This window comes from Arvicanthis niloticus, chromosome 6, assembly GCF_011762505.2.
Source record: "Arvicanthis niloticus isolate mArvNil1 chromosome 6, mArvNil1.pat.X, whole genome shotgun sequence".
NCBI lineage: Eukaryota > Metazoa > Chordata > Mammalia > Rodentia > Muridae > Arvicanthis > Arvicanthis niloticus.
This window is the reverse complement of record NC_047663.1, coordinates 61,030,537-61,056,544: the sequence shown is the minus strand read 5'-3', so window position 1 is coordinate 61,056,544 and position 26,008 is coordinate 61,030,537. Positions and strand designations below refer to the sequence as shown.

At 45.2% G+C, this 26,008-nt stretch overlaps 3 protein-coding genes across 8 annotated transcripts in view; 2 read left to right on the top strand and 1 right to left on the bottom strand.

Annotated features, from left to right (window-relative positions):
* Positions 1–1,879, top strand: part of Drc3 (dynein regulatory complex subunit 3) — a 41,506-nt gene extending 39,627 nt beyond the window's left edge. The window contains exon 14 of the mRNA XM_034506787.2: positions 162–1,879. Within this exon, the coding sequence (XP_034362678.1) occupies positions 162–275 (114 nt within the window). The 3' untranslated portion in view covers positions 276–1,879. The remainder of the gene's footprint in view (positions 1–161) is intronic.
* A 4,073-nt stretch (positions 1,880–5,952) lies between these two features.
* Positions 5,953–24,276, bottom strand: Atpaf2 (ATP synthase mitochondrial F1 complex assembly factor 2). 4 transcript variants are annotated; one of them, XM_034504969.2, is made up of 8 exons: positions 22,355–22,699; positions 14,877–14,921; positions 14,553–14,698; positions 12,666–12,763; positions 10,729–10,809; positions 9,281–9,393; positions 8,760–8,875; positions 5,953–6,452 (listed from the first exon to the last, which is right to left on the bottom strand). In XM_034504969.2, exons 1-8 carry the CDS (start codon positions 22,512–22,514, stop codon positions 6,315–6,317), a joined length of 897 nt encoding a protein of 298 aa, XP_034360860.1. In that variant the 5' UTR covers positions 22,515–22,699; the 3' UTR covers positions 5,953–6,314. The 4 variants fall into 4 exon arrangements, with proteins under 4 accessions (XP_034360860.1, XP_076792827.1, XP_076792825.1 ...); XM_076936712.1 differs by lacking the exon at positions 14,553–14,698 and adding an exon at positions 19,519–19,609 and having other exon boundaries at positions 22,355–22,495; XM_076936710.1 differs by lacking the exons at positions 14,553–14,698; positions 22,355–22,699 and adding an exon at positions 24,036–24,276.
* Gid4 (GID complex subunit 4 homolog) overlaps positions 22,736–26,008 on the top strand; it is a 29,265-nt gene continuing 25,992 nt past the window's right edge. For 2 of the 3 annotated variants that reach the window (XR_013111281.1, XM_034504972.1), the window contains exon 1: positions 22,736–23,423. Coding sequence is in view for 1 of the 3 variants with exons in the window: in XM_034504972.1 (XP_034360863.1) it covers positions 23,235–23,423 (189 nt within the window). In the remaining 2 variants the exon portion in view is untranslated. The remainder of the gene's footprint in view (positions 23,424–26,008) is intronic. The other variant, XR_013111282.1, reaches the window with a different exon arrangement.

Here is a 26,008-nt window from a genome sequence, read left to right as displayed (position 1 = left end):
CATACCTCATTGTATCTGTAACTCCTGCCTCAGAGAGAGACCAGCAGTGCATGTTGTGGGTGGGGCTATGAGGTTAAACATCTTCCCTCCCTCTCTTGGGCCTCAGTAAATGATGTTAGCTATCAAAGACACCGTGCCCTGGCTTTCCTTTCATTTCCCAGATTCACAAAGATGAGATCATGAGGAACCGTAAGCGAGTGAAGGAGATCAATCAATTCATCGACCACATGCAGAGTGAACTGGACAACCTGGAATGTGGAGACATTATAGACTAGGTGTCAGCCAGAGATCGCCTCTAGGGCATGGACCCAGCCCCTGAGAGACATGGGATTTCTTTCATTCACCCCTATCTCAACACTGTTGGTAATAATTCTCAATATAGAGAAAAATAAAGGTCTGATGTCAGTCAGTATTCTCCTAGAGAGAGATCATGTATGAGCAGCTCCTGAACCATCCACACAAACATGTCTAGGGGGCTGGCATCAGCCGGAGGTATGGTTATGGCAGATCTCTAACATGCTAGTGCTCTTCCGCTGGCTGTGGCTGTCATGAGCTGAAGGTATTATCTTTCCCTCTGGATGCTGAGGACCAGGGAAGCAAGGAGCAGAAGCTCCCCTACAGCACTGAGACCTGGGTTGCTCTTGAAAGCAGAGGCCACAGTGCCCTTTAGCTCAGAACTTGATCTGGATCAAATCAGGGACTGGTTACCCAGGTACACTGCCCTTGCACTAGGCGACAGGAAGCAGAGTCTGCTGCTAAGACTGTGGAGGTGGCCGTGTGGAGAGTGCTCCCAGAGCTCCCATGCTCTCATGTGGAAAATGAGTGGAAACACGCATGTGTGTTGGCTTCCCATCACTGTAACAGACATCACTGGCAATCACCTTATGGAGAGAGTTTATTCTCTCCATAAGGTGATTGGATTTTAGTTGCATAGGGTCCAGTCCGTGATCAGTTGGTACTGATCATCATGGCAGGTGCACAGTTTGAGCCAAATGACCCACTTCACAGCCAAAAAGTGAGATGAAGAGGAAGGAGGGGGGGTGTCTCAGAATCTCCTTTGATAGCAAATTCTCAATGACCTGAAGATCTCCCATGCGGCTCTGCCACCCAATGGCAAGACTCAGAGGCATCAGCATTTGACACATGAGCTTTTAGGATACAGGGTGACGTCTCCTGGGGAGTTTATTTCTACTTACCTCAGGTAGGGCAACAACAGGCCAAAGAAATACTTCCATCCAAGTCTAACATAATGGCCTATGGACTTAATTAGGAGTACTTATGGAACATGGGCAACATGCAGGTGATCATGTCTGCTGATTCCCAGATGCAATGGCCATGCCATGTCCTCTGCCTCTTCTACAGTGCTCCATGTCCTGGTGAGGGTGACTGCTAGAGATTGCATAGTCATTTTCATGCATTCAGGACCAAGCACTGGCTGCTTCAACTCAATATCCACTTGTTCCCAGGAGTTTGATCAACTGTGTCTCTACAGTAGCCACCACTCTTTAATACAAAAAGAAGCATTGCTGACTAAGGCCAATCACACCAAAAACCTCTGGGCATAAGCACAAACATAAGAAACCAATTTGAAAAGCAGACTGAGGCACTGTAGTGGTTTGAATATGTTTGGCCCAAGGAGTGGCACTACTTGGAGGTATGGCCTTGGAGTAGGTGTGTCACTGTGGGCATGGGCTTTAAGACCCTCTCCCTAGCTGCCTGGAAGCCAGTCTTCTCCTGTTTGCCTTCAGAATAAGATGTAGATCTCTCAGTTCTTCCTACATAATGCCTGTCTGGATGCTGTCATGTTCCTGCCTTGATGATAATGGACTGAACCTCTGAACCTGTAAACCAGCCCCAATTAAATGTTGTCTTTATAAGAGCCTTGCCTTGGTCACGGTGTCTCAGCAGTAAAACCCTAAAATACCTGTAATCCCAGGAAAATCAGTTCAAGGTCATATATTCATATAGTGAATATTCAGCCATATAGAGAATTTAAGACAAGCCTGGGTTAGAAATACTGTTTTTAAAAAAAGGACTGGAGACAGGTAGGGAGGTAGGGTAGGGAGAAAGAGAAAGAGCAAGAATGAAAGACCCAGAGGGAGCAAACATATTTTGTTAGTAAAATATTCATTTAACAAGAAAACAATAGCTTCTCCACTAAAACCTTTGACCTCCTTTAACACAGATTTTGTCCTAGCATGGGTTCCCACTGTGGAGTGGGTCATAAATCCACACAGAATGGAGTTCTTTTGTACTCATGTAGCATGCCCCTATTGCACCTGTGCAGATTTTGCATGGATGAGATGCTGACAGTGTAAGACATGAGCTCCACAGCTGAGCAGGATCATCAGCGAGAATTCTCCCCTTGCAGCCTGCACAGTGCTCTCAACCAGCCAGCATCAGCCAGTAAGGAAGGAGCTTCCAGTTCTGGTTCTGGTTCTGGTATGCAGCCAACAGCAGTGGGACCTTTGTATATTGTGTGTGTACCTAAGGAACCTCTCCCATATATAACTTAGGGAGGTACCTCCCACAATCCAGCACTGGAATTCTCATTCAACAACCTTATGTCTTCTGGGTGTGCCTTCTCCTACTCATGAAGGTGCCTACTAAGTTGACACTCCTGTATTTGGGGGTTTTGTTTGTTTGTTTGTTTGAGACAGGGTCTTACTATGTAGTAGCCTGGAATTCACTATGTAGACCAGGCTGGCTTCAAATTCAGAGATCTCCTTGCCTCTGCCTTCCAAGTGCTGGAATTAAAGGTGTGCGGCATCATGCCTAGTGTTACTGTGCTACTCTTGTTTTGTTATATATATATATATATATATATGTTTTGTTATATGTATATGTGTATATATATATACACACATACATATATGTATATATGTATATATATATACATATATATACACATACATATACATATATATACATACATACATACACACAGGCTGTTGTATAAAGTTCTCAGTCACCTCGTTAGGTGGCACTTGTGACTTACCTAAGTACAAAATTCTTCAAATTGTTCAGAGCTGTCCCCTGTCCCCTGCATGGGCCGATTTCCCATTCGTGCTCCTCTAAGTATATTTGCATGTCCTTCAGATACATTTCTAAATCTGTAAACATCTCAGAAATTAACAGTATGTGGTAGATCCTTTTATAGAGTGGGCAGGTTCTCTGAAGGCCCACCACCATCTGTTCCAAACAGTACCAACTGGACTAGGGATTCAGCCGCTAAGGATACTAAAAAACTTAGCTAGTCCAAAACAGCATGAAAGGGTCCCAGAGTTTGTATAACTTCCTCAAAGGAGCAAGGTTATACAGTGGTGCTGTGGGAGGCACTGTGGTATCTAGCTCTCTGCTATCCATAAGCCTTTATGTCTCCCCATCCTGGGCCAAACACACCTCTCTCCGAAACAGTGAGCTCAAAGGACCAAGTGGAGCAGGGCCATGCTCATCTGATATACCAGCTACTCCATCTGGCTCCCCAGGTCGATCACACTTTCAGTCAGCACCCCGGTGGCTTCTACCTCTCCTTAGCCATACCTGGCTACTCAAGGGCAGGGCAAATATCTCCATATCCAATATATGTTCTCGTAGAAAGAAATGTACACAACTTACTTTGAGGATAGGAGAGGGGAGACAGGCTTATCTTTATCTGTACTGCCCAGCTATGTCTTCTGAGAGCTGTTGCCCAAGCTTTAATGTCGCCTAGAGCCCTGTGAGCTCTGACTTGGCAGTTTTTACTTAAAACGCTACCCCTACAGGAGTCTTGCTGAATTAGCCAGGGTTCTCTAGAGGAACACATGATTAGGGAGAGGGGCGGGTATTAGAATGGTTTACAGGCCATGGTCCAGCTAATCTAACAATGGCTGTCTACCATCAGAAGGTCCAAGAATTAGTAGTAGTTCAGTCCACCAGGCTGAATGTCTCAGCTGGTCTTCAGTATGTGCTGGAAGCCTGAGGAAGTAGGCTGTAATGCCAGTGAAAGAATGGACTTGCTAGGAGAGCAAACAAGCAAAGAAAGCAAGCTTCCTTCTTTCACATCCTTCATATAGGATACCAGCAGACGGTGTGTCCCAGATTAAAGGTGGACCTTCCAACCTCAAAAATCTGGATTAGAAGTGGATTTTACCATTTCAAATGATTTAATTAAAAAAAAAAAAAATCCTTGGGCTGGAGAGATGGCTCAGTAGTTAAGAGCACTGACTGCTCTTTCAGAGGTCCTGAGTTCACTTCCCAGCAACCACATGGTGACTCACAACCATCTGCAATGGGTTCTGATACCCTCTTCTGGTGTGTCTGAAGAGATCAATGGTGAATACATTAAATAAATAAATCTTTAAAAAACAAAAACAAACAAACAAAAAAACCCCACAAAAAAAAAATTCCCTCACCAGGATCTTGGCACTCAGATCTCTGAGTTTGAGGCCAGCCTGGTCAACAGAGTGAGTTCCAAGAAAGCCAGTGCTACACAGAGAAACCCTGTCTTAAAAACAAACAAACAAACAAACAAAAAAAAACCCCAAAAAAACCAAAACAAACAAACAAAAAAACAAAAACAAAACCCCCAAAATCCCCCAAAACAGTTTTTCCTTTTGAAGACTGACGAGATAACTCAGTAGTTAAAAGCACTTGTTGGCAGGCAGTGGATTTCTGAGTTCGAGACCAGCCTGGTCTACACTGGTCTACAGAGTGAGTTCCAGGACAGCCAGGGCTACACAGAAAAACCCTGTCTCAAAAAACAAAAAACAACAACAACAAAAAAGTACTTGTTGCTTTCAAGGACCATGGTTCAATTCTCAACACTAATATGGCAGCTCACAACCATCACTAATTCCATTTCCAGGAAATCCAGTGACCTCTTCTGGCCACTACATATACATGGTGCACACACAAAATAGACATACACATAAAACAGTAACGTTAAATTTTTTCCCAAGTCAAGTAGCTCAGAGACAGGTATGGTAGCACACACCTGTGATCCTAACACTTAGGAAGTTGAGGCAGGATAATTCCAAGTTTAAGGCCAGACTGAGCTACATAGTTCTATACCTGGGCTATATAAGGTAAGACACTATCTAAAAGGAGGAGGAAAAGGAGAAGGAAGGAGGAAGAAGAGAGGGTAGAGGAGGAAAAAGGAAGAGGAGGAAGAGTAGGAGGAAGAAGGTGAAGGAGGAGGAGAAGAATCCATAAAGCATAAAACCTAACCATTTTTGAGAAATGGTTTTCCAGGATAGACTGGGTGGAATTGCTTCTTTGGTTTGTCATTATCTGGAATGAGTAGGTAAACTACTCAAAAAAAAAAAAAAAAATCACATATACTTGGTGTTCCAAGTATACATAGACATGACAGAACCAAATATGAGCCTAAGAGAGCATCTGCAGCTGAGACTGAGCCAGCAATCATTAACTACTTATGTAGTCTTGAGGAGGGGGCAGCCGGATAGACCCTCCCATCATCCATGTTAATGGCCCAATCTTGTGTGGGTATTATAGCTGCTCTGATTTTAAGAAACCAATGGACATGGCATATCTAGAGGACATAATTCTACAATAAGACACCCCATTGCAATATTCCATGTAGAACATAGCACTGCATGTCAGTAACCAGGCCAGGACAACTTTTGTGTTTAACCCAGAAACAACATATCTTTAAGAGTAATTTTTTTTTTTTTTTTTTTTTTTTTTTTTTTAAAGAATAGGAAGAACAAACTGTAAGCAACCACTTAGACCAAAGATTCACTTTCAAATGATCATTTGATGAAAATCCAGGGGGGAAAAAGACCTTCAGGCTGAAGATGGAAAAGGGTTGTATGTGGTGATGTGCTAGTTTCCTGCCCTCCCCCATGAGGTCCCCAGCCACTGGTAGCAGATGTAATAATGGTGACAGAGCTCAGATAAAACAAGAAGAATGGAGAAATGCCAAGGCTCAAATGAAAATGAGGCTTGATATATTTTCAGAATGAAAAAATATTTAATAAAATCAGGGTCAAGAGAAAGTCCCTATACCATTTCTCTCCCTCCCTCACTACTGGTCAGGCAAGGGTGCCTGCATCAGAGGCTGTCTGACCTAAATAAAGTCAGGCACACTGTGTCTCCAGGGCATCTCAGGATGCTTCCTTATAAGGCCAAGCCACACAGGTCAGGGAAGACCTAGGTACAGGCTGGGTAGCCCCACAGGTATAGTGCTGAGGGAGCCCAATATGTACTGGCCAGCAGAGCATCACTGGATCCAGAGGTCCAATAGCCAAGGAGGCCCACATCAGAGTCTATGTCTGTGCAATTCCTTCCAGCCAGCGTGTGCACCCCAGGCCTCACTCTTGCAGGAGCTTGTGCTTGACTGTAGAGCTTTCCGAGCAGAGGTGGACAAAAAGGGTGCCAGCGGCAGTGCGAGCCCGCAGTTCCTGCAGCTCATAGTCGTGGGCCCACTCAATGTTGCCCCACTTCTGGATCTAAGGAGAGGTAAAAATAAGCTTCTGGGTGAGTAGTCTTGCCTGGTGACCTGAATCACATTCCATTCCCATCACTGGGCTAAGGATGGTGAGCCATGATCCTACCAAACACATAAGACCCATGTGGGCCATCTGGTAATAACTCCAGGAAGCTGGAGCTGGCTTTTTTGCTGTCTGGGGTTTAGTCTGAGAGGAACATATCCCAGCTTAGGGGCTGCCCATTTACCTTTACCTTACATTAAGACCAGGCTGCCAGCATGAAGCAGCCTAAAAATTGTCATCCTCTATGAGTTGTATATCCCATTGTCCTTCAAGGCTGTCGGCACTACCATGGGGATATAGTAAATAAATGAGCCAGATCACAGGCAACTTGGTTCTGACCCCTAAGGAGCAGCAGAACAGCACTGATTCTCTACAACACACAGGAAGCCAGCTATGGACCCTCAGAACTGTAACAAGAGGGAGGCGCTCCGAACCCACTGTGCCTTGCAGACATAAGTGTCTCCAAACCCACCCTGCTGGTCTGTCCCTGCAGGATTCCAGCAGGCCTGGCCAGATCATGGAGAATACAAAATATTTCAGGCCATATAAGCTACCTGCATTTCTGGTTGCTTGGTCTAGGTATGCACAACTAAAATACATTATCTGAGATAATTTTCACCTTCATTTCAGGTCATTCCTCATTTTGTGCAGGATCAAATCCAAAGTTCAGAGGGTCACCTGGCTTGAGTTCCATAGCCAAAAGCAGAGTCCAAACCAGAGGCCAGATTTCCTGGTTTTGTACCAACCCTATAGTCCTAATGGCTGATATCAGCCCTTCTCATGAAATGGCCTGACACCAGTGAATGGCTCTCCTCTGCTGTACAGAAATAGGTTGCCCCTGGCATTTTTCCAAGCAGAACATTAAATATTCCAAAAAGGTTTTTAATCCCAAAGAAACCAATTCCTAATAACATTAACCTTCTGAAGTTGGAGTAATAGCAACACCCTCAGGACCACAAGGAACACTAAATTTTCAGTGTTAATGATGCAAACAATGGGCTGGGGAGATGGCTTAGCACTTGATGCACAAGGATGAAGACCCAAGTTCAGATCCCAGCAACAACATAAAAGCCAAGTGGGTATAGCAGCCTACCTATAATCCTAGCTCTCCAGAGGCAGAGACGGGGATTCTCCAGAGCAACTGGCTAACTTAACTAGCCAAATTGGTGAACTCTGGGTTCAAGCAAGGTAGAGAATAACTGAGGAAGATACCTCATGTCAACTTCCACCAGAATGCACACACATGTATCCTTACCTGCATATGCACCACATAAATGTGAACACATACAAAAAGACAGAGAGAGAGAGAGAGAGAGAGAGAGAGAGAAGAGAAGAAAAATAATATTAAAATGAAAATACAAACAAAAGCCAGGCATAGTGGCATACATTTGTGATCTCAGGAGGCAAAGGCAAGAGCATCTTTGGACGTTCTAGGCCAGGCTAGTCTACATAATGAGTTTCAGACCAGTCAGGACTATATATATAGCAAGACTTGTCACAGAAAAGCCAAAATAAAATTAAAATGTAAATAAGCCAGCCATTGTGACATATATCCACAATATCCCAGCATCAGAGAGGCTGAGGCAGGAAGATCAGAAGTTCATGGTTAGGCTCAGATACACAATGAGCTCAAGGCTGGTCTAGACTACATGGGACTCTCTCTTAACAAAGCAAAACAAAAACAAGCCAAAACTAAAACTGCAAACAGCAGCATGGAAAACTTTAGTTTTCCTGCCCCTAAATCAAACGTGTGTGCAAGCAGCAGCTACTTGGCTCCTCTGCCATCTGGAAGAAATATCAGGAGCATAAAGCAGGACAGAGGAGGCCCAGATACCTTTATTTTATTAGCCCATGAGCCTCTAAGTGCACAGTGGTGGCCTTAGCCCTAGTATCACAGACATAGGTGCAAACCTCAGTGTAACATTCTCCAGAAATGCAATCTAATACTCCGGCTTACTGCTTTATAAAATGTGGGTAAATACAAGTCCTACCCAATCAAGCTGTTGAAGAGGAGTTGGGGGGCAAAAAGAGTACTGAAAAATTCTGAAACCTTTCACATGCATGGGTGTGTGTGTGTGTGTGTGTGTGTGTGTTGCTGCTGATGGAACCCAGGGCCCAGAGCACACTACTACTGAGCCACACCCCTAGCCTGAGCAATACCTAAACCTTTATTGTTCCTTAGTTTGATTTTTTTTTTACATGTACAAAGTAATAAAACTCAGTGAGTAAGAAAGGGTTAACGTGGGAACCGAGATCAGAACTTACCTGGTACTCTTCCTCCAAGCGTGACAGAAGCACAGCTTGTTCTACAGTCAGGCGCAAGTCAATCAGGCCCAAAGTCAGCAACATAGATTTGAGCTGTGCCACCACAAACTCAATCCCTAGAGTTAGGGGACATAAGCCCAGTCAGCCCTTATAGCCTACTGCCTGTCAGTTTCTACTCCCTAATGGAATGGAGGTTAGGGGGCACCCTCCTAAAACCCACCTGAGCTTTATACACTTTCCTGCCAGAATACTATTCCTTTTCTTGGGGTAACCCACCCCTGCCTTTTCCTGGATAGGTATATGACCTGAACCTAGCTAATTAGTATCCCCCAGGCCTCACTCCATTATTGGTTTAAAGATGGCTATATGGGTCCAAACTAATGATACGTGAAGTTGAGACTTTTCCTGGAGGCTGTGTGACCCTGGAGAGCTAAGTAAAAGGGTCCTCCATGCTCAGAGTACTCAACAGGGATGTGCCACTATATACTCCACCCTCCAGGCCCATAAAGCCCAAATTGTACCTTGCAGGGCCCACATGTTGTAAGAGGACAAGTGGCTGGTAAGCACCTCTCGGGTCTGGGTAGGGATGCTGGGTCCCATTATGCTAGTGGAGGAGCCGATCTCTATACCATACCTAAAGGGAAAGGCATGTGCATGTCTTTTGTACACTATTTCTCAAAAGCACTCTAACTTTTAACTAGAAGCAAAAAACCAAACCAAACTAAACCAATAGATATGGCATATGTGCTTTCCTCGGGACAGCAGTGCATGGAGGTGCACACCTATGATCACAGCACTCAGAAGGCTGAGGCAGGATGATCACGGGCAGAAGGCCAGTGGTGACTACAGAGTGGGTTTGAGGCTAGCCTGGATTACATGAGACCCTATTTCAAAGAACCAAAACAAACAAATAAATAAAAATAGCTCCTTCAGCATGCCTGGGGTCATTGTGAGGACTCAGGAAATGTGTAACAAGTGATGATTTCTGTGAAAATTGTTACAACAGAAGAAAAACCATCTAAGCATTTATTCCAAAACTCTGTAAACAAGGCAGAGCCATTGGGACCACCCCTTCCCCACTTTACTTGGAGAGTTGACACTGAATTTATTTTGCCACTTTATCAATATCTGTTCAACTCTGTACTTACTAGAGTCTTGTGTTAAGGAAAGTATTGAGTACCATCAATCCCTAGAAGCTACACATTGACAGATAGTATTCACAATGCTGCAGGAAGCTACCCTGACCTCTGTCTATGTGCACGTGTATCTTACACAGTCACTTTTACTTAGCAGTGCATCGATGATGATGATGATGATGATGATGATGATGATGATGATGATGATGATGATTTTTTAAGCCAAAATTTGAGTTGTTACCTCTGCTGAGTCAAGTGTTAAGTGTTTTGCTGGTTTACCCTTCCCATCAGCCTGGCAGACAGGCAGGATTAGTCCATTTCAAGTCAAGCAAACCAAGGCTCAGAGACCCACTGGGGGCCAGAGGCTTGGGACCTTTGGTGCTTCTTGAGGACATAGAGCTGCCTGTACATTTGTCATGGTATACCCCAGTAGGAGTTATTCGGGACACAATAATTTTTTTTTTTTTTTTTTTTTTTTAAGATTTATTTATTTCATGTACGTGAGTACACTGTTGCTATGTACAGACACACCAGAAGAGGGCATCAGATTACAGATGGTTGTGAGCCACCATGTGGTTGATGGGAAATGAATTCAGGACCTCTGTAAGAACAATCAGTGCTCTTAACTGCTGAGCCATCTCTCTAGCCCAACCAAAATGATTTTGAGGAACATGTTTAACAAGGTAACCCCTACCTCTCAATACCTGAGGGAGCTCAAGCTCAGGAGGGTTCTGGCTCAGGAAGCCAGCCTGAGATTTCAGGTGTACTGTGACCCCAGCACCCAATCCAATACCAGGTCTATTCAACGTTCCATGTGGGGCTGCACATCTTACCTTTTCTCAGCCCACTCTATGATGGGATCCCATTCGTTCTTTTGAAGTTCCACTAATGTCTCTGGTTCTTCCACCCTGTAGCTAATTCATTGTAAAAACCACCTTCATTAATAAAAAAGTACAATTCCTTCATTGAGGGACAGAAAAGGAAAATGCAAAGGGCAAAAGCAAAAACTTTACACCAACAACACAGCATCCTAAGTCTTGTCCCATAAAGCCATGATGGTCAGAGTGTAGCCAAGGGGTAAAGGAACCACCTGGCCAGCAGCGTCAGCTCTACCTCACTCAGAAGCTCATTACCAGGACACTTTCTCAGATAAATCCCCAATGATGACAAGCAGAACCTCTGGGGTTTCCGATCATATGTTTCCACATGCTCCCCAGGGAATTTTACTATAGCTTGAGTTGCAATTCATTATCTTCCAGTTCCCAAGTACTTTGACAGGTCCAAATTAGCCCATGTTAGTGCTACTCAAAAGCAGATCTGCAATAAAAATGGGACCCATACCCACTGGACACAGTGCTGTGCTAGTTCAGTGACAGCTCCTCCAAGACCCCTGCTCCTGGCCAAGGACCAAATGCCTGCTGATACTTCAGGAGCCTAGCCAGCTCCTGGAGTGGCTCCTTTACCCAAGGGGATCACCACAGAACCAGGTGGTACAATTCATTTTGATAAAGACACAGAAGGGTCAGTTGACAGGAGCAAACCTTCACAGTCTCATGGATGGGAACTCTAGGGCACCACAGAAAGCTAGCTTTTTAAAAACAAAACAAACAAACAAACAAAAAACAAAACAAAACAAAAAACAGAGGAGTATCCAGAAAAGCTGGGCGCTGAGAGCAGAGTAGGAAGCCTTTCCTTCCTACCCAATCCTGGACCTGAAGGGTGGAGGCAGGTAGAACTTGGTCCCAACTGCCTTTGTTTACTTGTTGGAACCCTGTATAGTTTTCAAGAAGCCCTCTTTACCAAAGGGAAGCTGGATGAACTCTGTTCCTTTCAAGGCACTGTTCCCTACAAAACCAGTAGCTCTCCTCCTCCCTCCTCCCCAGAATACCTATGCTAGCATCCCAAGCAATCCCTGGGTGACTCAAAGCCTCTGAGTAATGGGGCCAGCAGGCCCAGTACTGCACAATCATTCAACTGTTTCTCTGATGTTCCTTTAATATTACTCTCCAACAAGCTAATACAGACACGGGAGAATTCAGAATTGGGAGAGACCAGCCCCTGACAACTGCCACCTGTAATGACAACGATGCTAATACATGAACACATTGAGGGCCAGATGTGCTGCTGGGGGTTGACCAATGGGTCCTATAATTCTGGAGCCTGTGGGAATGGCATACATGTCTATGGCAACTCAGCTCAGATCAAGGGGCACTCTGTGCTAGAACAGCCTGAGAAGTTCTCCTAGGGTTCAGTCATATCACGTGGGCTACCTTCTTGCCCTCTTGCAAAATTGTACTCTCCCCCCATGAGCAAGCCTGAAGAGACCTTGGTTACCACAACAAGGTCAAGTGACGGGATATAGGTGGAGTTACCCACCTTGGCTGCCCGGAACACAGAAGCAGAACTGCCCCTGGGCTTGCCTTGAGACATCTCTGACCGTGACCTAGAACGACTATGGATTATACCACCCATCTGGAACCAGGAGGGGTTGTGGGTTGGGTCTTCCCCTTTAAATTGAGAGCCGAACATTAAAGCTTTGGGCCTTGATCAGAGAACTTTGCCTTGGCCTCATCTCTTCTCGCCCTCCTTCCCCTTTCATTCCCAGCCCCCCTTTCAGGTGAATCCAGTTGACTTGTGGCCTCGGGCGGCTACACAAAATAATGGCAAAGGCCTTGCCTTTCCCCCCCACTGATATGCTTTGGACAAAAGAAACAAAACAGATTAAGAGGTTCACACCACCCAAGAGGTCTGTTCATCTAATGTCACTTACCAGATGGTATCAGTGTCTAGAAACTTCACAGCTGCCCGGATCAGCTGGTCTTTGTTTCGCTGGGTTGGGTTGTCCAAGGATGTGTTACACAATGTGGTCTGAATGGAAAGGTGGAAGATGCTTTGTCACCCTCCTGTGGGGCTCAGGCATGCATACACTGCATCTGACATACAGCTGACAGCACACCAGAGCCATGCATTAGAGCTATTGCCACAGGCACAGCAGCAGCCTATCTGCTGGGGGATCTGAAAACCAGGCTCCATCTTCAAACTCCATTGTGCTCACCAGATTCATTGGACTCTCACAGTGATCTTTCTTGGAGTAGTGAACTTCCTCAAAGTTTCAGGGGTTTTATATATTTTTACATACATGACTATCAGGTTAACTTGCATAACAATGCTTTGGGGCAGATGCTATCCTTTTCAAAGATGTGAAAATTGAGGTCCACAGAGGTAAAATACATACTCAAATACAATAAAGGCATGAAGCTCAAAATAACTGAGAAGCTTTACCAGCTTGTTTGACACTTCAGAAAACAAGTTTGGCAGATTGAACTGGGATCAAGATATTTTCCTAGTGTTAGTTCATCAATAAGAGGCTTCTGAGACTACTCTAGGCCTCAGTTTGTGGCCTCGTCACCCTGATTATACTAGATAGTCAAGAAGTAGACTATGCTGTTGAGGCCCATCTGGGTCTGCAGTGAGTAGGATGAGAGCACCTAGACCCAGTACTAGCTGGTGCCTTCCTCAGAACCATGTGAAGGCTGCATGTACTGTTATCACCTCATCACCCATGGCACCATAAGGTGGGCAGTACAGTGGGATCATGGGGCTGGAGAAGAGTGACTACTCTGTAAGGCTTAAGGAGGCTGCAGAGGCAGGGCTTAAGGGGCCTCAATGGCGCCTGATCACTGAGGGGCTGACTGTGGAGCATCCTCCTTTCCTCACCCATCTGGCTGCCTGGGTCCTGTACCCCACCAATGTTCACTGAGCTCCATGTATTCTTCCAACTGAAACTCCTGAATAAAAAGCCATGGCTACTGCTCCCCTGTCACTAACCAAGCTATGAAAGACACAGGTAATAAACATGTAAATAGAAAACAGACCACTAGACTACGTGGTGAGGAAACAAATGACTAACTGCTGTAATGAAAAATAACAACTGGGCTCAGGTGAGGCAGCACACACCTTTAATTCCAGCACTTGGGAGACAGAGGCAGGCAGATTTCTGTGAGTTCCAGGTCAGACTGGTCTACAGAGCAAATTCCAACACAGCCAGAACTATATAAACAAACCAAAACAAACTCTGTTTCAAAAAAATTTTTAAATAATAAATAAAGATGAGCAATGTGACTGAGACATGGAGAGTTTGCCTAGCATGCATAAACCCTGGGTTCAACCCAAGCATTGCTTAAATAGGACATGGAGACACACACCTGTCATCTCAACACTCAGGCAGTAAAGGCACAAGTTCAAGGTCATTTGCAGCTATAAATCAAGTTCGAAGCCTGCCTGAGACATGAGATTCTGTCTCAAAACACCAAAACCAAACAAAAAACAAAGATAAAACATGATGGGGGGTGGGGGTGGGGGTGGGGGAGTCATTAATGGTGACTTCTGTCCAGAGACCAGGGGAGAAAAACAGTCACACTCTCAGTGTAGCATTCCAAGTACAGAGGACTGCAAGTAGCCAGGCCAGGCAGGGAAAGAGCTTGGCCAGTTCAGTGACAGATGGTTTAAGTGTGGCTGTAGATAGGCAGACAGGAGCCTTGTCTACCCCAGAGCCTTGTTATAATATGGAAAGAACTGTAAAGTTTTGCCAGGAAGGCTTGGTGAGCATCAGGTGGAAGTTTGTATGATAAGAGTCTGCTTGCTACAAGTTTGTTACCAGGTGCATGGTGTAGAACTTGATGGTATCCTGCTGAGAGTCCCACTCAGTGGCCACTGCGATGGCCAGGGCCTCGCTGGGGACGGTAAAAAGTTTGGCTTGGGGAGTTTTCAGCTTTCTGTGGTCCAGGTTTATCTCAAAGCCACCTTAAAAGATCAGACAAAAGTTCTCAGGGAATGTGGATTCAAGTGCCCATTCCTGTATTTTAGCAACCAACTTGGTGCACACAAAGACAATGCTCACAAAAGTGCCACCATCATCTAGCTGGAGACAAATGTGTGCCCCACCATTTACAGAAAGGCCATCAGATTTTCAGATACTTACCTTCACCCTGTGAGATGCTGACATTCTGATAAAACCTCTTCCTTTCTGTAAGACAGATTTTTCAGAGACAATTTAAAATAGCATCAAGAGGACTCAAAGACAACACCAACTTATATGATTATTGCTAATGCTGATTGATTGGCTTGATTTTTATATCACCATTCAAAGTCTGCTCTATAATCAACAGCTTCTGATTAAAGCTTGGAAAAGGAACAAACACTCTCCAGGAACAAAAAAAGAATAGGATTCGATGGCTATGCCTCTCCTAGTATCCAAGCAGGGAGACAACTCTGATCAAGAGCCAGTGGAGCCTCAGATTGTGACCTGAGAACTTCTAACACCTGCTTTCACATCCAGTATGCCCACCCACACTGCCCTAGGCCAGCTCAATGTACTTGAATGTAAAGTTGGTTTGTAAATGGAATGGAACCAGAGACTCCTTTCAGGCAGATGCCTCTGAGGAAGGAAGCCAATGTGTGTGCTTATGTACACATGAATGCAAATGTGTAATGTACAGGCAGAAAATAAAGCTACTGAAAACATTTCCTATCTTCTCTAACTAATTTATTTAATTAACCAGCTTGCTTGTATAGTCAACAGGAACTCCAAATACTTCCTTCAAGAAGGGGGACGATCTGTTTTGTATATCTTTGTTAGAATTACAAGAACTTAGAGAAACTTCATATGTGTGCAAGGCAGGGGGAGGGTACTGGGGATGGTTTGATAATGAATAAGATATAAAAATCCTTGTCTTCACACACTTTAAATTTTTCATAAAGTTATCACACCTCCACAAGAGGCATGGAAATAGAAGGAGGACTTGTTGGAACAGGGGTATAAGGGGAAGGGAATGAAAGGATAACGGAGAAGAATATTATCAAAGATTGGCCACTAAAGGCTCATATATGTGCATGCTTGGTGGATCTAGTTGGTGCACTGTTGGGAACAATTAGGAAGTGAGGCCTTGGTGAAGGAGGTGTACCCTGGAGAAGGGTTTTGAGGTTTCAGAAGCTCATACCAGGCCCTGTCTCTGTCTCTGTCTGCCTGCTGCCTGCTGCCTGTGGATCAAGATGTAGCTCTCAGCTACTTTTCCAGCACCATGCCTGCCACCATGTTCTCTACCATGACAATAATTGTCTAACCCTTTGAAACTATAAGCAAGCTTCCCATAAAATACCTTCTTTTATAAGATCTGCTTTGGTTGTGTCTCTTCACAGCAATAGAAAACTGACTAAGACAATAAGTATACATAAAATTGTAAAAGAATAATTCTAAGAATTATCAGCTCTAGTCACTGAGAAAATATGACACAATTGACGATATCATCTGATCCTATAACACCATTCTACTACAGCACACATTCTACAACAAAATAGGTAAGTTTCTGCCACTGTTAAATTTCCCTACTTTACCTGCCACACTGGGCTGGCCACAGGCCTCTTTTCCTATCTCTGATAGAACTTGTACACTATATCCACTGTGCTTTTTGGTGCCTAGACTGGGTAGTGTGCAAAAGGCTGACCAGGCAGAAGTCAGTGGGAATAATTCCTGATACAGGCTTGAGAAATGGGTAAAAGAGACTGGGACAGAAAAAGGACAGAAACTGACTATGAAGGACTGACTCTTCCAAAGCTGCCAGGACAGCTAAGTTTCCTATAACCCTAATCTTCTGGCATGCTCTACTAGTCAGGGCTACCTCTATATCTGAATAAGCATTTAAAAGTCTGGATAGTAAGATGACTAGAGAGGAAATAAAGACACATAGAAAACAAGACAGTAGAAAGGCAAAAAAAATCCAAGAGGCAATGACTTCATATTCAAAGGCTTTAGACAGAGCTTTTCTGACTGAAGTTCTGATACAGGGCAAACACCAGTCTTCCTACTGGTTCTCACATTCAAGGATCAGCCTTGGGGATGAGATGTGCTCCCCAGAGGTTCTGTCTAGTGAGAGCAAAATGAACAAGTGACTTCAGTGACAGTAAAAACATGTGGACAGTGGGAATTCAGACTGAGGAATCCTTATCTCATCTTGAGCTGCAAAAGGACCTCTGAGCAAGCAGTTAAAAGCTCATATGTGAGCCACAGGACAGCAGTCACTAAATCTCATTAACTGATTTGCTTGGGAAGGGATGTGTAGGAAATGATTTTCAGGATTAGAATGGCTTATATGAAGCTCAGTTGATGAAGTACTTGCTGCACAAGTATGATGCTCTAGTTGAATCCCAGTACCCATGTAAAAAGCCAGAGAGGCCGGGCAGTGGTGGTGCACGCCTTTAATCCCAGCACTTGGGAGGCAGAGGCAGGTGGATTTCTGAGTTCGAGGCTAGCCTGGTCTACAGAGTGAGTTCCAGGACAGCCAGGGCTACACAGAGAAACCCTGTCTCGAAAAAAAAAAAAAAAAAAAAAAAAAAAGCCAGAGAATAGTCATGCATGCTTGCAACACCAGACAGAGCTGGACAAGTGGAAACAGGAGGATCCCTGCAGCTGGCTCGCCATTTAGCCTAGCCTATTCAGCAACCCTGTCTCAAAACACAAGGAGAGGGTCAGCAAGATGGCTCAGCAGGTAAATGTGCTTGTCATGCAAGCCCAATGACCTAAATTCAATCCCTAGATCCCATACAAGCTTGAAAGGAGAGAACTGACTCCATAAAATGTTCTCTGTCCTTCACATGCATGTGTGGCACATATATCCACACACATATACAAACAATAAAAAACAAAGAGACAGCCATAAGAAAACAAGAAAAAAAAGCAGAGAACAACCTTGAAAAGCTGCTCATAAGAATACTGAATGAGAAATTAACAGTCTCTAGTCTCTCCTGAGAAGTTGCCTAAAGTCCATATACAGAAACAAGTGCTTTTCAGTGTCACTTCCTTCTTAAATCTCTCTTGTCTAATGTCTGGTTATTCTACCAGTCACAGTTTAGGAGCTGCCCCTCCCTCTTTTAAGAACCTAAGGCCAAAGGACTACAATTCCCAGAATACACCAAGAATCTGTGCTAATCATAAAATCACAATACCTTTAGCCTTTAAAACAGCGCCATCTGGTGGGTCTCAGACCTTAAAGCTAAACTCAAAATAGTTAACCTTTTATAATCCTATGGCAGCTCTAACCAGACATCAAAATTCTTCTAATATAAACATATAAAGAAAGCCTCCAACTCAGGCAAGGCATGGTTGTACATTCCTTTAATCCCAGCACTGAGGAAGCAGAGGTAGTCAGTTTGAAGCCAACTTGGTCTACATAGAGATCAAAGCCATCCAGAACTACACAGAAAGACCAACTCAATAATTAATAATATTGATAATCCACACTAAGATACTACCTCACACCCTTTGAGGTGATTATAATCAAAAAGTCAGACAGTAACAAGTTTTAGTGAGGATATGTACTACTACTAGAGATTTAAAACACCATATCCACCTTAAAAAACAAACAAATAAAAACAATCTTATGGGCTAGGAAATAGGACACAGGTATTTAGTCTCAACAGCTGAGAGGCAGAGGCAGATGGATCTCTGTAATGTGAGGTCAGCCTAGTCTACAAAGCTAGTTCCAGGACAGCTATGACTATACAGAAAAACCCTCTTAACAAAAAAACCAAAAAAAAAAAAAAAAAAAAAAAAACAACAACAACAAAAAAAACCAACTTACTACTCTTTAATGAGTTAATTTCTGTTTGATCCAGCAATTTTAAGCTTAGAAAATATAGCCAGGAAAAGTAAAACCAAACCCATGCAAAAACTTGTACACAAATATCTATCTGTATCAGCATTATTCATAATAACCAAAGAGTAGAAACAACTCACATGTCCCATAAATGGACAAGTAAAATGTGTATTTCTACAACATGTTATTCATCAGTAAGAAGACTGGAATAGGGCTGGGCAGTGGTGGCACACACCTTTAATCCCAGCACTTGGGAGGCAGAGCCAAGTGGATTTCTGAGTTCGAGGCCAGCCTGGTCTACAGAGTGAGTACCAGGACAGCCAGGGCTACACAGAGAAATCCTGTCTTGAAAAACAAACAAACAAACAAACAAACAAACAAAAAAAGACTGGAATATGGAAATACGTATGATACAACACAGACAGACCTTAAGAACACTGTACTCAGTTACTCAGTGGAAAAGGCTAGTCCCAAGCTACACACAATGCAATGTCCAAAACAGGGAAACAAAGTAGTGGTTGCCTAGGGCTAGGGAGGTGGCTAGGCAGCTGAATATTACTAAAGGGTACTTACTGCCTTTAAAAAAATATTTATCTAGGTATTTTGTTTGCATGTATGTCTGTCCACAACGTGCACACCTTGTACCCAAGGCCAGAAGGCATTTGATCCCCTGGGACTAGTTATGGATAGTTGTAAGCTGCGTGTGGGTGCTGGGAATGGAACCCAGGTCTTTGGGAAGAGCACCAATGCTCTTAAGCACTGAGCCAGCACTCTAACCCCTACTGACTGCTTTTTACCATGATAAAAATGTTCTTAAACTGACTGTGATGTTCATTCAAATTACTGAATATACACTAAGGAATGTACTGTATGCTAAGTGAATGATATGTATTAATTTTTAAAATATTATCTCATCTGTGAGTGCTTTACCTGACTCTATGTATGTGTGCTATGCATGTGCTTAGTACTTACAGAGGTCAGAAGAGGGTGTCTGATCCCCTGGAACTGGAGTTACAAATGGCTGTGAGTCACCATGTGGGTACTGGGATCTGAACCCAATCCTCTGCAAAAGCAACAAGTGTTCTTAATCTTTGGCCATCTCTCTAGCCCCTTAAATAAATTATATCTTAATAAAGGTGTTTAAAATTCTGCCAGGGCAGAGAGATGGGTCCATGGGTAAAGGTGCTTATGTCCAAGTCTGACTCCAAGTTTAATCTCCCAAACCCATGTAAAGGTAAAAAGAGAGCACCAGCTCTCAGAAGTTGTCCTCTGATCTCAACATGTACACAGTGGCACATGTATGCCCAAATACATATATACATAAATAAATAAATGTAATAAAAAATTCTTGCAGCCAAATACATAAGTGTGCTATTTTCCCAATTGCTTTTCATCTGGAGCAGAGGTCAATAATCTAGGCTTGTCCTGGCCAATATAATGAAAGCAGACAATATGTATGAGTATGTGGCTGTGTTCCAATAAAACTTTACTTCAAAAGCAGGTAGCAGTCTGGTCCCTGATACTTCTATGAGGATGGCAAAGCAGGTAATGTCTCTGAAGTGGCAGAATCTTGGAGAAGCTGCCTAGGACAGAAGGCAATTTGTAAATGGTAGAAACAGGACTTCAAGCTTTTCTTTGGGAATTTGCCTCATATGCTGCTTCTCCAAACTACATCCCCCTCTGGGCCGAAAACAGCAGGAGGGTGGCAACAGATCTCACAGAGGTCTCTGCACTGTACTACCTCCTCCTCCTCCAAGCCCCTTTTCTCCAGACAACCTTCCATGCTGTGGCTGTTCCTAACCTTGACAAGTGGATTCTTCACCAAGAAGGACTTAATCATTTATGTACTTCAGAGATTCACAAAAATATCTCCCACCTGGTGAGGACATGGAAAGCAGAGCATACCCTAGGGAGGCACCGAATACACAGCAAACACATTCAGGAGTTCACTAAACAGGTCAAGGGTCAATTTAAGAGAATGGACACTTTTTGCTTCCCATTATGGAGGTGCTTGATCTGCCATCTTTTCTTTTGTATTACAGACTTACCAGTTGGCTCTTAGCATTATCTAGCACATAGTAGGTAGTCAAATGTGAAAGAAAATAGGAATGTATGAATGAATGAGGCCCAGTGAGAAAGAGATATATGTAAGTCAAGCCTTGTTCTCTTCCTCTCCCTCCCGCATGACCTCAAGTAATCCTAGCTCAGGCTCTCAAGCAGCTAATACATGTGAGTGACACCACACTTAGCTTCTTCATTTGTCTTTACTGGTTCTTCCTGGCCTACTTTTAGGCCTTCATTTGTGTCCTGACAAGTAAAAATCAGCTCCCTGTTGCATCCAATCTCGTTCCTCATTTATATAAAATTGTGGGCTATAGACCATTGAAATGACTCACCATGTAAAGACACTGACCCCTAAACCCAACATCCTCAGTTCAATCCCTTAAATCCACAACTAAGTCCTGCTAGTTGTCCTCTGACCTCCATGTGCATGACAAGTGCACACACAGACACAGACACACTAAATAAAACAAAAAATTATGGATTTATAGCCTAAAGAATCCTTAAAGGCAATCTCATGCTTCGGATCACTAAAGAAAGTGATATCATACATGCCCAAGACCACAGTACCTCAGAAATTTAGCCAACAACAGACCCCAGGTTTGTACTCTTACACCAATGCCAACCTGCCTATGGAATTGTTGCCTAATGAGGGAAGTGCTGCAGCAAGACTTCTAACACTCAGTCATCACCTCTGGACATGTTACACTCTCCCCCCCCCCAACCCCCCAAGCACCTCCACCAAACTCTTACTCATCTGTCAAGCCCCAGTTTAAAAGCCCTTTCAGTCACCCTGTACACGCTCATCCTTGTGATCTCTCAAGTCCTTCGGACTTCCCATATCACAATGTATTGCAAACTATTGTTTAGTAAGCATAATGAGTCCTGCATTTGATGTTGAGTGTCATTCAGGTGAGACCACATGCCTGAAACACAAAACAGCTAACAGAATGAAGGGAGGTCGTCACTACTTTTCACTCACTGAAGTGAACCTCACTCATAAAATCTCTCTCCAGAAGCAATGAAATAACCTTCTTTCGGGCTTATTACAGTCCTTAGTAGGTCAAAGAAGCCTGGCATAAACTACCACTTGGAAAAGGCTGCAGAGAATGCAGAGGCTGTGGCACTGTCACTAGGACAGAGGGCCTGCAAACCTTTAAGGAAGTGTGTGGGGGTGGAAGACTTAAGGCCTGTCTGCTCTGTGCCAAGTCTTGTGCTGGGTCCTGGAGACACAACTCGGTCAGGCCAGTCTTTGCCTTCCACAACCTCAACTAGTCTGCTCTGTGACCTTGGAAGTCCTGATTGAAAGCCCAGATTTTCCTTTCTGAAATCAACGAAGATACCTGCTTCCCTTAAAAAGGAAAAACCTGAAGCCAGATGGTGGTGGTGCACACCTTTAATTCCGGCACTCAGGAACTAGAGGTGGGAGGATCTCTGAGTTCGAGGCCAGCCTGGTGTATACAGCGAGTTCCAGAGCAGCCAGAACTACAGAGAGAAATCCTATCTCGAAAAACAAAACAAACAAAAAAAGAAGGAAAAAAAGAAAAGAAAATTGAGAAAAGCCCCAAGAGCCAAATATCTCCTATCCTGGACACGGTGTGTTCCCTAAAGTCACCCCGCACTGCTCTAAGTATTCTCATGGGCCTGAACCCTGCCTCAGTCACCCCACATTGCATGGCAGAAACCTTCCACCAGGTGAGCCCGACTTGGCTCCTGACCAAAAAGTAACATTATGTCCCGGCCTCACCTGTTGGCGGGACGTAGGCCCGGGCCGGAGGCCGTAGAGCTGGCCCCGGCCACACTGAGGCGGTAGGGTCACTGAGAGGCCGGTCCAAGAGACCGCGCCACCGGTCCCTCAGCCGGGGGTAGATTCGCCACATCGTGCCCAAGGGCCTGGGTGGACACATACGTGAAAACAGAGTACAGGAATAGAGCGAAGCGATCCCCAAACCCCTCGCTGGTTCTATACGGAAACCTCTCACCAAGGTTTCAAAACCCTGAGCCTTCTCAGCACGCCGCCATCTTCCTCATGACACCTACGGCGCGCCGTCGCTGCCGAGCGCCTCCAGCGCACCGCTCCCGCCCCCGTCAATCAGCATCACAAGCGTGCTCGCCCCGCCCCCTTCCTGCTGCGCCACGGGAAGAAAACTACAAGTCCCAGCGGGTCGTTCGCGCGCCGCGCCACGTGCTTTCTCTGTCCGCCAATGGGCGGAAGCGCCGCGTGAACTTGCTCCCGCCTCTTCGGCGCGTCCGCGCCAATTGGAAGCTGCAGAGTGTGTGTGTTTGTGTGTGTGAGTGTGTGCGCGCGCGTGTGTGTGTGAGTGTGTGAGCGCGTGTGTATGTGTGTATGAGTGAGTGTGTGTGTGTGCGTGTGTGTGTGTGTGTGTGTGCGCGCCCGTGAGGACAAGTGGGAAGGGGGCCCCAGCTCAGGACAGGGAGGCCCTCTTTGCAGGTCTCGGGGTCCAGGTGGCGACACGAGCGCTCGGTCTGCCGGCAGCGGGCGGGTGGTGCCCCAGCCCCTCCCCCGCGCGTGCGCGCCCGGGTCCGCCCTCCCCGCAGCTTCGGATCCCGCGCGGCGACGGCGGTTCCTTCCCCCTCCCCCAGCCCTGGCTCCGGGGGACCCCGCGATGCCGGTCCGCACCGAGTGTCCCCCGCCGGCGGGTGCCTCAGCCACATCCGCGGCCTCACTCATCCCGCCGCCGCCCATCAACACCCAGCAGCCCGGCGTGGCCACCAGCTTGCTCTACAGCGGCTCCAAGTTCCGTGGCCACCAGAAGAGCAAGGGGAACTCGTACGACGTAGAGGTGGTGCTGCAGGTGAGCGCCAGGCGGCAAGGCCGGGCCCGAGGGCCTCCTCGCGGCGCTCACGGGCCGGGCCTGCCCTGGGCTCCTCGAGCCCTCAGCCGCGGACCAGGCCCTCACTGCCGGGGCCTCCTGCACCCGGCGCCTCCCACCGGGACCTGCCCAGCTGATGTCACACTCTCGAACCCTACCCCTAACCTGCCCCTAGACTCAGAGCCTGTAGCGGCCAGCCTCCGACAGACCCCGAAGACTGTCCCACACTTGGAGCCTTTGACTCGCCCGCTTGGGATCCGGAAGCACCCCCATGACTAGCCGTCCTTTAGCCTGGGTCGGTTCTTCCCAAGTCCTGTTCTCCCTACACCGGCCAGCCCTCCCACCAGTCCCTGTCGGATCCTGAAAAACTCTCCATTGGCTGCCTTAAACTCAGTATCTCTCGGTAGCGGCCAGTGTTATATTCTCCCAGAATGAAGCTTTTCCTCTGCCCCCAACTCCATCCTGAGTGCCAGGGACCTTGCTCCTTAGGAGAACTCAATCAGCCCACTGCTGACGGGAGAGGTGGGCAACCTCCCTCCATTGGCTGAGACAACCCACAAAGGTTGAGAGGCTCCTCAAAGACCAAGTACTCACACCCAAATATCTCCAGTTGCACCACTTAGTGTTAGACCTTGTCTCCTGAGGCCTTCCAGTACCAAAACGCGGCGTCAGTCGGTTCATAGTCATCTGCTGCTACACTATACTTCTTGCCCCAAGCTTCTTACCCTACCCTGTGCTGTGGCTACGTCCCATCCCTGGCGGTCCCCTGGCTTCTCCTCAGACCTTGCACCTTGGTCTAGCTGGTTTCTATTGCTGCCTGTAGTGTTGCTGATTTTTATCTACATAGCTCCAGAGTTTCCTCCCAGCCTCAGCTGCCCAAGTACTGGGAAATCTAACCCAGTTAGATTTGTTTTTGTCCACTTACCTCCCCCTATTTGACCTGGATATCTGAGTACTGGCTGGTGGCTGCCAGTCCCTGAACAACTTTGAAACTTCAGCTTCATCCGCTCTGGGCTTTTCTTTTCCAGAACTCCACCTCTTTCTCCCTTTAAGCTTTTCCCAACTGAAGGAAATTGGTGGAAGTAGATATTTCTCTTTCATCTCCCCTCTCCACAATACTGTTCTCTCTAGGTATTAAACTGTCTGCCTGAAGACCTATTACCAGTCCCACTTTGTGTGCATTTTCCTAATGCCTCCTCCTAAGTAGTTCTCCAAGTCTAGTTTCTTGAAAGCCCTTCCAGAGGTTTAGAGGTGTGTGCAGCCCCAGGGAGATGCATAGCGACCATCTACACCATCCACTACCCTTTGTTCTAATTTCCCATCTCGAATTCTTTTGAGCAAATAGATCTCCCACTCCAAAGACACGAAAGTGTATCTCCTTTCTAACTGCAGCACACTCATCAGCCCTTTTCTTTCTTACCATTTGTGGGAATAGTTCTCTCAGCTTTTGATTGGGAAAACCATACTCTTATTAAATGTATTTTTTTTTCTATAAAGCTCTGTCATGAACTATGGTATTGTCATTGGAAAGCTGTGGCTGAGTTATATCAAGTCTTGTTACCTACTGAGATAATCATTTTATTCCTCCTTAAGATATGATACTATAGTATGAAAAAGTTAAGCTTTTTGCTTTTAATTCATTGAATTATAAAGTTCTGGAAGTGAGATCCCTGCATGGATCGTGTTTGGAATGACCCTGAATTTATGCCCATCTGCTGATTTCTAATATAATAGGTTAATAGCTGTCAGAGCAACCAGCTGTCAAAGGGAAGTCTGTTCCTATCATTTGTCTGTTGTTCCCTACCTTGTCAGGGGCATTGTGAATTGATGAAATAATGATTGAGTTAGAGGCATGGTTGATAGGTGAAAGGTAGCCCACATCCTTATGTGGAATGCCTAGTGGTGGGAATAGTTGGTGGTCATGCCTCAGAATGCTCCCCTACATCTCTGCCAGTGAGTGAGCTTATTGGGATCAGGTGGGGGAAATAAAAACTGTTAACTGGTCTTTTCTAGACTCAGCCCTCTGAGAATAGTTCTGTCTTAATTCAACTTCTTTCCTGCTTTTCTTGTTTGTTTGGCTTAGACTATTTTTAGGAAGCAGACTAATGTGGCAGTTAAAGACATGGACTCTGAAGTCAAATCAATGAAAGTACACCTGCTTGTTCTTCCTAAGTACTTTTGTTAAGATATAGTCCACACACCATACTGTTTACCTATTCAAGGTATACCCTTAATGGTTTTTAGGATATTCACAAAATTGTACAACTGTCACCTGATTTTAGAACATTTTTATTGCCCCCAAAAGAAACCCTTGTACACCTTAGCCATCACACTTACCAATCCTAGGCTAATCTTTTTCTGCAGATTTACCTATTCTGAGACCAGGCTTAGTAGTATTCACTTATGATTCCAAAATTCAGAACCTGAGGCCAGAATCTAGGCTACAGAATGAGACCCTTTCTCAAAATCAAAAAACCTAGATTCACCTTTCACCTGTTCTGCACATGCTGTATAAATAGGGTCACATAGTTTTCCTTTCATGACCTGCTTCTTTACATAGCATATAT